Genomic DNA, 15,761 nt, shown 5'->3' with positions numbered 1-15,761 from the left:
TATTTTGTAAGTGCAATTTTGTTTACATTATAATTCTATTAATTTATCAGCGTATCAATGTATTTACACCTGTGTAAAAGTGCAATATACCTGGGATTTGATTAGACCTTTTGTATTTTATTCCATATGCAAGTAAGTTTACTCAATTGTTTATGTTTTCATAAGTTTTTAATGAAAACATGAGAAAATATACATTAATACCCACATACAAGTGAAGGTCTTTATTCCTTTTTGTTCACATTTGTAGTTTGTCATTAAATTATCGAGTGTAATATTAAGTTATAACTACTATTATTTCACAAACGGTGTTAAAAATGTCGAAATATAAATCTCTAATCATTATTTTAATGATTATGAAATTTCTATATAATAATTCAGAAGCGATGGATTTTAGTAGTAAGTGTTTTTTATGTATATTTAAAAAATAATGATTTGTATTTTACTTTTAATTATTACATTGTGATTATAGATATATTCAAACTTGGCGATACTAATGAAATGTATCAACAAAGAATGATCAGTCAAGGTAATAGTTATTTTTAATTATTATAATATTAGTTAACCACATTAGATAATAGTAAATACGAATATTAGATTAAATTTTCGATAATATTTTTCAACAAAGCTAATAAGTAGGTACTACAATAATATGGTCCATAGATAGAGACATAATACTAAATATTATTTACGATTATGTCGGATATTTTTGCACGAATATGAATGCAGAATAATTTTGTGTAGTTATTAATTATCTATTATATGGTACCTACTTATTTATTATCATCAATGAAATAAGGTTAACAATATGATGATAATAAGTTTGTAAAATAATAAAATATAAAAACATTCATAATTCCTTTAAAAATTATAATATTGTAAAAAATCGACAAGATATAACAGTAGGAATATTATGCGAGTTGATGAACTTTCTTCCTTTTTCTTATCTTCCTTAGACAGTACTGTCATTATCACCGCCGCTGCCGCCAACATAGCTTTCAACAGCGAGCGCCCTTGTATCTACAATCAATCAATTTTGTTATACCGGGGTGGGCAAAATCTCGAAAGTTGATTGCGCTATCTTTATTGCTATGACACGGCGTTTAAAAAAAATAGACATGTGATAAACAGGTAATTGGAAGTCAACAACATTAGGAAGACGTCCACATGTCATGTTCTGTAGTACCTATATAATCAGTACGCGAGCAATGGATTTACGTTCGAAATCGGTTGCGTGACTTTTGCCCACCTTGGTATTTACTTATTTTTGTTATAACTTGTTATCAAATAATATACTTTTGATCGTAACACAATACTACATACCTAATAATATTATATTAAATGAATTTGAATAAATTCCTTGTTATAATAATATTTAAGTCCTACACTATATATATATATATATATATATTGTGCATATAACATATTTCTATTTCTTGAAACCCTAACTAATATATACGAACAAAACAATAGTAAAATCGTTTGTAGCTACCATCTGTTAACAATGTTAACATAGGTAAACAACCTTTTCTAAACACGCCTAATATAAATATCATCGCCAATGTTTGATTTGCGTTTTATTATTTCCACCGATGTAGGATCTATATTACATTGTTGAACAATGCCGAAAATAAAAATAACAATTTATTAAACGGTTGTATTCCTCTAAACCATTTACTCATTTAGATTTTGTGAAGGTTTAAAAAAAAATATTAGTTCATTGTAATTTACAACTGGTTTTAACTCGATAAGTAATCGATTTTGATACAATACAAATAATGGGCACTAAAGCTGCTAATAATGGGGAAAATTTAAAACGAATGCAATTTAACTGACTAAAGTATTTTGAAGAATGCTAATCAAAAAGGTTAATGACAAAGAAAAATTAAATCCAATAAAAATAGATTTTTGTAGAATATTATCACGCGTGTCCAAAACTTCGAATCTTAGCAAATATCCAATACTTTCTAAAAACACTTCACATTCGTGAATTATAAAGTCTAGCAATCTATTTAAAAATTCTAGATTAGTATTGTTTGAATAATTACAAACAGAACAAAAAAATAATAAAACACTCGATGCCAGTTAATTCAATTACTATTGGATAAAAAATGTCAAGTTACACTTAAATTCTGAAGTGTATCCATATAAACACTTTAGGGTCAACTTTCAAAGCAAACAATCGTCTGTACTGTATAATTTTTGTACAGATTTTCAAAAGAAACTACTAAAAGTCATTATTATCAAAATCATGTTCTAAGCGCTGTTGATCGATTACGGTAGAATGACAATGTTATATTGTCGACCGTGGACCTGTGAATATAATTTAAGATTGATAAACCTTTGTAGAAAAAACGATTAATACTACACGACCAGATAGTAACTTATAATCCGTCTAGTAGTGATGTTTGATAATTGTAAGGTGTATTTATTTTTTTTTTATTACCTTTTTATATATTTTGTAAATTGTGTATATTTTGTTTTCTTATGTATTATATTCTAACTTTATTATTATTGAAAACATTTTGTTTTTAAATATCACTCTTGTTTATATTTTACACAAAATTTAAATAACATAAATATTAAAACAGTATATCAGTATTTCTGAAACGATACCATTAAACGGAGTTTCGTCTTGAGGATTGAAATATTGCTAAGAAATTTTAATTAGTATAGTGTGGTTCGCGTGGTTCATCGTTTTCTTTGTGGCTTGTCTGTGATGATAGATTTTCTTAAATCATTAAATATTAAAATGTTTTTTATAGGTTGGATAAAATTAATTATTAATTGTGGAATTATATTATAATACCAGTATATATAATAGATTATTCGTTGAAATATCTTTACAAATTAAATATGTTAATATTGGTCTTATAGCCTATGGAAAAAATTAATATTTTCTAATCTTATCTTTTCAACAATCTATGAGGAATTACTGCAATATATTCAGTTGCATATAATTTTAGCTAATTTATTGTGCTAACGGACCTTATTGAGGCGTATATCAGTCGCTTGATTCTCCGGACCGTCGTGAAAGAGACAATTTAAAAGAAAATAATAATTGCTATGCAATATTATAATATATATTATAACTCCATGTATTTCTATGTATTTTATTCATGTGCTTTACATCATACGTATGTGTGCATATCATGAACAAGGGGTGAGACGGGGAGCACCGCTCTACATGAAAATTCTTGAAGATATTTGTTAATTGAAGCAGAGCTGCTGGATAGGGTGTGAAGCTGGACGAGACCAAGTGAGTGACTAAAGGTATAAGTACTGCTAAGCTGAAAACGCGAATACTGAGCAGATCATCGCGTAATTAACGAGATCACGTTAAAGTATAGATCATATAGTCAAATCTGAATTGATTTAGATCGAACGGGTGCGATACAACAACACAATATTCGAATAATAGTGAACGCCAAAAGAGCAAAACTTTGCGAAAAACAGAAGATGAGAGCACAACAAAACAACAGTACGTAACGGAATAACATAAACAATAAATGGTAAAAACTAAAAATGGCCGTTGGCGGTGGCATGCGGTGCGTCCGCGTCGTTTCGCTGTGGGGCGGTGGGTGACGAGCGCAACAGTGTCGCCAATTCTGCGGGTGACCACTGACCATTGACCAAGCACGGTCACGGATCAAAATCCAAAATCCGAGATAGTTAGGACACGTAAAAACTAAAAAGATCGAACATAATTTTGTAATTTTGTAATACTATAATTGATATTACTATATTAGTGATATTACCAATAACATGTGTTAAAACTTAAAATAAACAATGTTAAATTGTTAATGATTTTCACGTGGTTTGATATATATTCAAGTATTCTAGACGCTTGTAACTCGATATATAACATGTTCAAAAACTTGCGGACGAGGAATCAATGAAGAAATTACTGTAATCAATGGATTTAACCGTCGGTAATGATGGAACATACCTAAAAGTTTTCTTCTTGTGATTTGCAGTTATATTTTCAATTGAATTTGGCAATAATTGGTATGTTCCAAAACAAATTTAAATTTATCTTAAACACTTTGAAAAATAAATGTATTTTTTTATAATAAATATGAAAGATAGCTCTACACAATTGACTGGATGGAGAGTGGAAACAAAATGATTTCATTTTGCACTTTGAAACCCTTACAAAATATTTAAAATACTTATATTTTATGCTGGGGATTGATCGAAATGTTTCTACAGGTTTATTTGGGTGTGTATTATTGTTGGAGATAGGAATATATGCATGCAAGGACGTACTCGTTGATGACATTGACCATTGACGACCACAAAACGATTTTATACTTATGTATGGCTTGCATAATATTAAGTTGGCCAGTTATTTTAAGAAATTATGTTATATATACAACTCTACGGTATATTTAGTATAATACAGCTTGAACATTATATATTTAAGTGTAGGACTTAAATGGTATGATAATAGCGAAGAAATTTATTTTAATTTATTAAAATATATGCGGCAATATGTTATTATCAAATGTATATTATCTTATAAGTTTTAACTGGTTGCAACTTGTAGATACAAGGGCGCTATTGTAGGCTGCTGTGTCAGATTATGCTCTTATCTGTTTAAAACTAGGTTAATTCACTATAATATTAAAATTTACCCAATATTTTTATATTGATTGTAAATAGGTTATGCTATAATCCTGTATGATTGTAAGACGAAGATAACACAACATTATGTGGATATATAATATTCTCCTAATATTTGACTGTCATCAGTCGATCATATTACCTATATTGTATATATTTGATGTGTATATATATATATATATATATATATACATATTTATACACCCACACAAAACAAAATTTAAATTCCTAGTATTATTTTAATAATATAAGATAAATCATGTTAATTAGTTTAACAATGATAGAATAATATAAGGGTCTTGTACTTTTATGTTCTTTTAATAAAACACTATTTAAGTAATAGAAAAATAAAATTTATTTAAAAAATAGTGGTTAATACTATATAATTAATAGATATCTACTACTCGTATTTTTATATAAAAATTAATTTGTTATATTAACAATAATTCTCATTGTTTAGGTTTACCATTTGTGGGTGAATCATACGATGAGTATTCGAAAAATATTATAAGTCGTGGTGGTAATTAAATTTAAATTTAGTATTTGATACTTTATTTATGTTCAATTTGTATTGTATATATTTTAATAATTTAATAATAACTTATAGGTAATATAATAAATTCATGTTAAAATTTTATTAGTAAATAATGTAAAGATACTTATGAAATTATTAGTTTATGTTAAATTGATTAATTAAATATATACAATATATATATATAATGATAATACATAAATACCTAATTCAATATCCAGCTACTACCATTGATTATAAAATAGACTATAGTAGGGTGAATAGTGACTATATGTCCCGTTTCAAACGCGATTGTCCCTTTTTAATCATCATGTCCCGTTGTCTTGACAAACTCTGAACGGGACGCTTTTTATCCCGTTTTTAAAAAATGGTACCTATTGTTTTAATCCCGTTATTTCCATATTATTAGTTATTGTTTGTAAAAAAAATATCAATATATTAAAAAAAATATGAAACAATTTCAAAAAGAGCAACATATTATAATTATTATTTTAATAAATTGTAACTTAAATATAATTGAAAAAAATAAAAAATAATTTTATTAATAAAAATTGTTTGTCCGTTTTTATTTTCATGAAAATGATCACCCTAGACTATAGTTTTTTCTATAATCAATGCTACTACCTATATTAATTTTTCTGACGTAGTGTTAAATATAATATACAATTTTTTCGTAATTTTTAAAGTTCATATTATGTACATTGTGCATTTAAAAATACTAAATTATATTTGTGACAAATATCATTTGTAAAATGAAATGAAATTATGTATTATTAAATTAAATTTGAATTTTATCAAAAAAAAAAATAATAGGTTCTTAAGTAGACTATTTATAATAATTTAATTTTTACTAGTAAAACTTTGTATTGTGGAAATAAGATTAACTTGTTTAACTTTAGCACCTCAAAATATGACTTTAATTACTAAGGATGAATACAAAATATTAATGAACAGTAAGTAATTTTGTATGTAATAGTACATTTGATTAGAATGTTTTTTATTACTTTAACTATTATCATTAGTATTAAATTTTAAATCACTAAAATTTAAAATCGTTATGCATTTTTGTATCTACGAAAACTTGCATCATATTTGTTCATATGAATATTGAATTAATTAAATAATATAATATTAGTTACTACCATTATTTGAAATACACTGTTTTTATAGTTATATGTTTATGAATGTAAATAAAATAATACTTGAACAGGCTTGTTCAAGTATTATTTACATTATGTTTATTTAAAACATATAAATATGCAGGTGTGATTCATAAATATTTAATTTTGAATAAGATAGAAATTAATTTTAAAATTAAAATCCTACTAAAGTTTTATTTTTCAAGCATTGAATTCAAATTTTAAATTTTAATATATTCTAACATACACTTAGAGTATGTTAAACTTCATATTATTTTTTTTAAGGTATACCTATAATAAATGAATCAATGGATTCCGTCAATGAGAGAAATTTAGAAACTCAAAAAGGTAACATTTTTCTAATTTAGTATATTTTTTTAACATTTGAATGTTTACTCATATAATGTAGATTTGTAAGTATTCAATATTATAATCACTGTCTATTGTTAAGTTTCAAGTGCATTAATTTGTATAAATATAAGTAGCTAATGTAAAATATCTTATGTTTATGTTAGTTTATTTTGGCCCAATTCTAACATTTAGGTGTTTACTAAAAATTAAAATTGGATCAAAAATAAATAAATAAATTGGAAGGTAGAAATTCTGTGCAATTTCGTATTTGTTATACCTAAACTTACTGAATTTAGATTAAAAGTTTTTGAAAATTGTATAACGCTCTAAAAATACTACTAAAATAACGAATAAAAATAGATGGGAGTGATGAAAATATAGTAAAAATATTAGGTGTATCAATTGCGCCAAAATCAAAGGTAAAAAAAAAAAAAAAATATATGAATAAATAAAAAAAATAAAATTTATAAAGGTTATGAATAAATTATTATTGGGCTGAACAATATTTTGAGGTATGTGATGGCGTAAATGATGATTTCGCCAGCACCACATATTGATATAAGTTAAGACTCTAAATGCGATAAATCAGAAACGTATCAAAACGGTAAATTCGTTAATGTAAATTAAGTAAGATAATACTTGTAGAATTATCTGGAGATTAAATAAAGTTACATAAGTTGTTTTAATTATTGTAGATAGCATTATTTCGTCATTCATACAATCATGTAGTCTTATGTAGGTAGTCGAACATGAATATACAAGTTGAACTATTCTATCTATTCAGATTCTCTCCCATAGAATACCTAGATTATAATAAATATCTAGTTGTATAATATATTTATATTATATCGAATATTGAAAGTAATGTTCAAAAATTGTATTTTTATGATGTATTTCACAAGGAGATAATTTTCGTCAATCATTGATTATTAGCTTAAGATTAATTGATTACTTGTCTCATTGGATATCGTTGATTTAACATTGTCACATAATATTAATATTTATTGATCTATAGATTATAACAGTATACACTTCTGTGGATAGTGTGGATCCATGTCAAAGGATAACGGTCAATTGACAGCGCAACAATAAGTAGTGGACAATGGATCGCGTGACAATTGATAGTATACGACAAGGATGGTCAAACTTTTTTTGGCCGCGATCTATTAAAAATATACTTCACCTTTGAAGATTGACTTCGATAAAAAAGTTTTTTTTATTATGAAGTAATCATCCTAATTAATTTTCGTGTGCATAACCTAAAAATAAATTTGATCTTACTAATATATATATTACAAAATAACTTTGAAATCGTTTGCAATCGACTGTTTGGCCGCCTCTGTTATACGACAATAATTGATAGTGTCATGAAATTATTTTAATTCCAATTTTTTACAAATAAACTATTTCAATAATAATAATAATAATAGGTTTTCAGTAATAAACTTTAACAAAGTTGTGAATAATTAAAATAATTGTAGGTACTTACCTAAACCTAATAAAAAAAATCAAACATAATTCTGATTTTTCACAAATAAACTTTAACAAAGTTATCAATAATTAAAATAATAATATCTAATAAAAAAAAACTTGTAGTTGAAAGTTATGCGAAATCCCTCGTAAATAATCTTCTTTATTTCTTTACTTCTAATATTATATAATCGCTACATATAATTTTAAGTTTTCTGATCGATCATTATATTTTTATTTTTGACGATGGTTGATTTCCTATGTGACTAATTGTTCAACTTTCAACCAATTATTTTAACTATTGAAAACTTTGTTAAAGTTTATTTCTGAAAACCTATTATTATTATTATTATTATAATTATTTATATAGTTTATTTATAATTTAATTATTGACAAATTTGTGAAAAATTGGAATTAAATTTTTTTTATGAAACTATCAATTATTGTCGTTCGATCTATTGTCGTGCTATCAATTGACGGTATACCGTATACTGTATAGCATATATTATATTATGTATAAACATAATTATTTTGTATTATAATATTCATTTTTATTAGTTGAATGCCAATTATGGCTGCTGTGCAGGCATATTTATTAGCTTAGCATTTTTGCAATGAAACTTATATTTATTCATTTTCATTTTATAGTAAAGGTCTATTGATTTATTATAAATGTAATGATCATATATTTTTTATAACGATCGAAATTGGTTTATTTTAAAATGTATTAATTTTTCCTATAGTGTAAGGGTGGATTTATATTCTTCTGGAATAACTGTTTTATGTACTATGTACGTTAATAATTAGTTTTTTATTTAAAAATCAACAGTAGAAATTTAAATTATAAATTGCTTAGTTAAATCTATTAGAGACAATTCCAGTAAGTAAAATATAAGATAATTCAAGTGAATAGTGTTTTTGAAATCGGGAGGGAATTTGAGTAATATTTAAAAAAAAAATAATCATAACAGACGATATGAATGTACCTAGTGTACCCATTAAACAACTTAATATGTATTTAAGAATTATATTATAATATGATAATTATATTTATTGACCTGAAGTGTTTGGGAATCAGAATTTTAGCTTGATTTTGTCGTAAAATGTATTCGTTAAAAATTTTAAATAATGAAAATTTAAATCAATTATGTACTGAGTTGTTAACGAGTACCTATTTGTTGATAGAATTTCAATCAAAGCTGTTTTTGATTAACCTAAATAAATTAACATAAAAATGCAATTCAATAAATTCAGGTTTCTATAAATGTTATCAGTTATTTTCATAATCGACTGATAAAATAAATCTTAAAACGATTTATTATTTTTATTATAAGATTGTGAGATTTTAATATATATTTATACTTATACATCAAATTAAAATATATTGAACATACATGTTTAATATATATGTATATATATCAGTTATTTTCCTTTTTAGTCAGTTTTTTTAAAAATAAAAGGTGTGTTTTTAGAGTTACAAAGCAATCATCCAGAATTTCCCGAAAAATACAGTGAGTTATTTAATTAATTTATTATTAATACAATATTTTGTTCAACGTAATAAAATAATAATAATAATAAAAAAAAAAATTATATTGTAATTTTTATAAAATAATAATAATGTTTTAACATTCTCGAAATGTTAACACGCCATCTGAAAAGATACTAACTAAACATCTTTTTAGCTTCATGGTCTGCTGCTGCTTTTTAAAATTAAGTTGTGTTTTTAGAATTACAACAATATACGACTGACGTTTTCGAAGAATTAAAATTCCGTAAGTGTTAATTTATTAATTATTAATACTAAATTGTATTCATAACAATTCAAAATATTATAGTGTTAGGTTATTTTTTTTAATTTTTATTTTGTTATGTTATTATTATTAATTTTTTTTAACTCAGCTCTGTTGTAATAAAGTTAAATTTATAATTTAATAATAGGAGTGGATAATTAATTATGCGTTTTTCATATTATTTAATTAAGTTGAAATTTTCGGAATAAAATATAATTTAATTTTTTGGCTTATAAATACATATTTTATACCTGATATGTATCATTTCACTACGGGTTGAGCCGGTTGAGGTTTAAGTATAAAACACAATACACGTATATATTCGCTCGATACGCAATGACTCTATGGATGAAAATCTTAATCGTGTTTTACAAAACTTGCTCATAAATTTAGCCGATGGCTCGTTGAATTTCTTGTTTAAGATTCAATACAGTTCGTAGTTTATTTCCATGAACATATGATTTCATTAAAACTCTAAAGAAAAAAAAATAGAATGGAATTAAACCACACTACCTTGCAGGCGGTCACTTCTGAACGTCACGAAAAGAAGTTAAGGATTTAGTCGTAATATTTTCCCGAAGAAATCCAATCATCACCCCAGAAGTGTGATAGATGGTTAATTCGAAGTTAAACCATACATATCAAATATAAAGTATTTATTTTAAAACTAATTGATATGTAGCAAAATTAAAAAATGCGTTCTTTATGAAAGACTTTTTGGAGTTATTAATTTAATTTTGAATAATTTTGTATACCTGTCCGATTTTTACTTACTTGTATCATGAATAAGTTTTGTTTTAAATTAGAATTTTCCAATAGTACCGATTACAAAAAAAATATATATTTCGTGTATTATTCAGTAACGTAATAAAAAAAAAAAAATCATGACGTGTGTATATTAGCTATTATCAAATAATAGTCATATCCATTATATATTTTGTGTTGAAGTATACTTTTTATCTATAAACTACAACTACTAAATTAAATAGTAGTTATATTATTCAATAAATATATAAGATTAATATTTATTTTCTAGGCTATCCACGAATATATGAAACTTATACAAATTATAAGGATAGAATGGATAACCTTCGTATGTATTAATCAAGTACAGTAATTTTTCCTATAATATTAAATATGAAAAAGATGAAAGTAGAGTTATCTTATCTTTTGCAATCGAGTAAGTCACCGTAACATACTGTCTTACTCGTAATATAGGTACTCGTAAGTTGTAAGTTCATGGTTTAAAATTAATCTAAATGTTTTAAAAAATGTTATCATTGTATCATCGTGTACATAAAATATTATGATATACTTGTACGTAAAAATTTCAAATTCTCATGAGTAGTATTTTTGAATTAAAAAATACAAAATAAATAAAATTATTTTTCTTTCTTTAAATATTTAATTTAATTTAAATTTAAACTTCAGGCACTCATAAAAAATTAATTAGTTTCTCCCTTTTAGAAAAAACACGAGATCATGAGATTTATTTATATTAACAAGTAATTTTAAGAAATGGTTTATGATAGGAAAAGTACCTATGTTTTATAATTTTGTGTTTGTAAATGTTTAACTCAGTAAATATTTGAATGTGTATTTAAGAACATGTCAATCTGTTAGTTTTCACCTAGAGAAATAACATATTGCTTGGGAAACCAAACGTTACATTCTTTTTGTTACATAATTTTTTGACCGTCAGACTTATATTGGACATATATTAATGTCTAAATATTTGAAAATATTTGTGAAATTACGCTTTACCTATGTTTTTTTTTAAATGTTGATTATATTATTTTATAAAAAATTTGTATTAAATTTATTAACTATAAAAATACTTTTTTTTTTTTACTTTTATGTTTAGAAGTAGAACCTTTGGGTATAGAAATGTTCAAAAATTTAAAACAGTGTAAGTTATTTTTACTGACATAATAATTATATTATGTATTTTGATATTTTGGTTATAGCATTTTTATTAAAAATGAATAAACATAATTATTGAATGTTGATAGTAGTAACAATATAGTCATTGGATATGAATCAGATAATAATGTATTGAAATATTGTATTTATAACCCGAAAATGTATAGGATTTTCTTGAAATGAGAGCAGAAACAATGTTAGTAGACATCATTGACAATAATAAGATAGTTTAACTTATTAAATTAAACAAACAAACCTTTCAAGTTTAATAGTATGTAATATTTTCAATCATATTATAAATTTGTAGTTGTAATAAATTTTAGTCATCAATTATTGTAAATTGTAATAATAGGTACCTATAATTTCATAAGTACTTGTAATTAAATATACATAAATTATTCAATAAGTTTAAAATATTGAACGTCATAAATATTATTTTTGATATATTTAATTTTATAATATTTATAAAATTTAAATACACTAATAGTTTTTTTTATTTTCATTACTATGATTAATAATTATTATCAATTACAAAATAATTAATATTACAAAACAATATTAATAGATTATAAATTAATAAAATTATAATTCGTTTCTTTTTATTTAATATGCAGAATTTATTACAATAATATATTTCGCACTTTAATAATTTATTTGTGTTGATTTAATGTAATCAATATTATTATTGTTATTCCTCGATTTATATATGAGTATTAAATTATAATCGGAACATTTTTTTAAAATTTAAATTGTGTTTAAAGGTATTTAAAAATTTAAAAAAGATAATTTATTGGAAACATATTAATTTATTTATGCTGATGAATCTTTTAAAAATTATCTATAATCTTATTTCTGTAATAAAACTTATGTTAGCTAAACTAGTAAACTAAAAATAAAGTTAGGCATACATTTTTCCAGATTGTCCAAATTTTGGTGAATTATATGATGAATATTTGGAAACAAGGAGTATACGTTATGGTAAATGATTTACAATACAATGTTTATAGCTTTTATAATATTAAAAATTAATTTTGTAAAATTTTGAAATCTTATAACTATTAAATTTTAATATGTTGATTTAGTAAATATTTATGAGTTAATAATTATTTTTTATAAAGGTATAAATGGAATTAGTATATCAAAATTTACGGAGTTTCAAAATTGTAAGTTAATTAATCTAACGATAACATTAAATATTTTGAAATATTTTAGGTAAAATTAGATTTATGGGGTACATGTTTTATACGACATTTTTTACATAAATTTGACTGAATAACATAATAAATAATAAGTAATAACCATTACTCATTCAATTATATTATTTGATAAGCTGAGTAGATCAGATATATTATTTTCTCAAAAATAGAGGAAAAAAATTACTTTTATTTTATTAATCTAAGTACCATATTTACCTAAATGATAGGGCCTTTTTATTGTAATAACGTAAAAATAAAAAAACAATAAATAAAAACTAGAGTGCACTAAAATTGGAATTTAAGAAGGGTATAAGCCTTGAATATTAGTACCAGATCAGTGTAATTCATCACTACACTTATAAGTGCTGGATAATATAATCATCTACCAATTAAAATTTACATATATTAAATTTACGCTATTACATTCCTCCTAATATCCGGAGGACTCTCTAAAGTCTAGGTAATGTATTTTAGAATTTTATCAAGTACTTATATAAAATTAGCTTATAAATTGTTCTAATAATAAAAAATACATTATGATCATGCACTTTACTTACACAAAATTGATATATATCGTTAAAAAGGAAGGCTGAGTTATCTCCCACTAGATTTGGTGAGACTTTACAGTTGGTGCGCATACAATGGTGAAAAAGACGACGTGGTCTAGACATTGATTAAACTGGCTGTTGGTTTTATTAATAGCCTCTGTGTTTCCAAGAAATTTACCTTCTCTTTGACCTTGGTGGTAGAAACCCTTTCTCGGCTATCCCTTGTCCCTGGTGACACGAGAAAGTCACACGTCTTGCGTTCTATTGTCGCGAATACAGATCTTACAATTCAAATCGTCTCTTTCATTAATGATGATGTTTTATGATATAGTGAAAGTAAAGTTATCTGCATGGGACAACTCAACCGTTATGTACTCGTATTATCTTTAAATTGCTATTAGATAATATTTAATTTAAGTGGTCACATATAATTTTAAAAATAATTTATAGTAATTGTAGTAATTGTGTTACTTCTTTTTTTTCAGCATATCCAATGTTAGAAGAAAATGTAACTGTTTTCTTCAAAAGGATTAATATACATATTAGTAAGTAATTAAATGATCCTTGATATTGTCTTAAATATTATTTATACTAAGATCCATAAGTAATAGGGGCGGTAGTAAACTCTCCCGATTTTTAAAAATAGTAAACTCTCCCGATTTTTAAAAATAGTAAACTCTCCCGGGTTAATATTATGTTTACCTGAAGTAAATGTGTAAACTCTTCCGGGTCAACTTTATAGTTACCTGTAGGAAGTATATAAGCTCTCCCGAGTTGTTTTAAATTTTATTTCTACACTACGAGTTATCTGTATGTTCTTATTATCAAAAACAATGATTTTAACATTTTTACGTATATTTTGTATTTGTAACTTATTATTATTATTGACTATTTTTAAAGGAAATTTAAATGTATATTGGATTTTTTGAAATTTTATTTTTTATTGTATTTTGACTATATCATGTTCATAGCAGCTAAAGATATTAATTTATATTGTTATTATTATTATTATTTATGATTGACTATTTTTAAGCGCAACTTAAATGTATATTAAATTTATTTTATGATTTTTACTAGACTCGGGAGAGTTTATATGTTTCCGTTAGGTAGTACAGGAATGCTTCCAAGAGAGTTTACACGTTTCCGTCAGATAGTACTGGAGTAGACCCGGGAGAGTATACCATCGGGAGAGTTTACAATCGCCCAGTAATAGAGATCAATCACATAAATAATAATCATAATTTTTTATGCTCATTATTGTAAAATTTCAAATGATATTTGTTAAAAGTAGATATTAAATATGTATTTATTGTGAACGGTTTAAATCGTATCCCTGATTGTCTAATTGAAAATTAAATAATTTTATTATTGTACGATGATTTATGACTATTAAAAAAAAGAAATTTTGCTACGTTTCTATAGTTTACCGTAGATGTACTATCTACATTTAAAACTCACACAAAATAATACTCATTAGAGCGTGAGAAATATATTATTTTGCATATTTTTTTTTTTTAATTTCCCCATACTATAATATTTAACATAATAATAAAGCAATCGTGATTTTAAAAAAATTACCTAGTATAATAAGTAGATAAATTTTTTTATTACAGTAGATAATTGGGAGATCATAAACTTCGTTGACTATTATGTAGGATTATTATCATGTAAGTAAATTCATTTTAGATTCTAAGCGAAGTGATGAATATATTTTAATGATTTTATAATGATGTGTGTGTGTACTCATATATTATTAAGTATGTGTTTTTTATTTATATATACAATTTATTTATTGAAAACATGTTTTGATCTTCAACTTTGAGGAGAGTTATTGATATCAAATTTTATATATCTTATACAATTGAGATATTAAAATTAAAATTTCTAAGTTTTTTTTTCAATAAACCATCAAGAAAACAAAAAAAAAATTAAAGAAAAATTATAGTTTATACGCAAAATTAGTTTTTAATAAAATTGATTTTGATTTTTGGTTAACGTCAAGTACGAAAAACCGTAGATTCTTGAAATTTTCACCAAATATCTGTACAAGCATTTAATTCTTTTTAATCTTGAATTATTACATCGATAATTGAAATATTTTCTAATTTTCCTTTTCTTTAAATGTTGATAAAAAAGTGTTTGTTCAATAAAAATTTTGTAAATGTAATACAAAGTTTTACATTGAT

At 24.2% G+C, this 15,761-nt stretch overlaps 1 protein-coding gene across 1 annotated transcript; it reads left to right on the top strand.

Annotated features, from left to right (window-relative positions):
* The first annotated feature begins 281 nt into the window (after positions 1-281).
* LOC112602180 lies at positions 282-14,128 on the top strand. Its single transcript, XM_025350137.1, has 12 exons — positions 282-396; positions 470-526; positions 5,084-5,143; positions 6,055-6,108; positions 6,580-6,642; positions 9,588-9,626; positions 9,846-9,890; positions 10,945-11,001; positions 11,773-11,817; positions 12,750-12,809; positions 12,950-12,994; positions 14,061-14,128. The coding sequence occupies exons 1-12, from the start codon at positions 315-317 to the stop codon at positions 14,126-14,128; spliced, it is 675 nt and encodes a 224-aa protein (XP_025205922.1). The 5' UTR covers positions 282-314.
* Positions 14,129-15,761: the final 1,633 nt, after the last annotated feature.

Source organism: Melanaphis sacchari, unplaced genomic scaffold, assembly GCF_002803265.2.
Source record: "Melanaphis sacchari strain LSU unplaced genomic scaffold, SCAv2.0 Contig84_pilon_pilon, whole genome shotgun sequence".
NCBI classification, from domain to species: domain Eukaryota; kingdom Metazoa; phylum Arthropoda; class Insecta; order Hemiptera; family Aphididae; genus Melanaphis; species Melanaphis sacchari.
The sequence above is the reverse complement of the archived record's forward strand: the minus strand, read 5'-3'. Positions and strand labels throughout refer to the sequence as shown.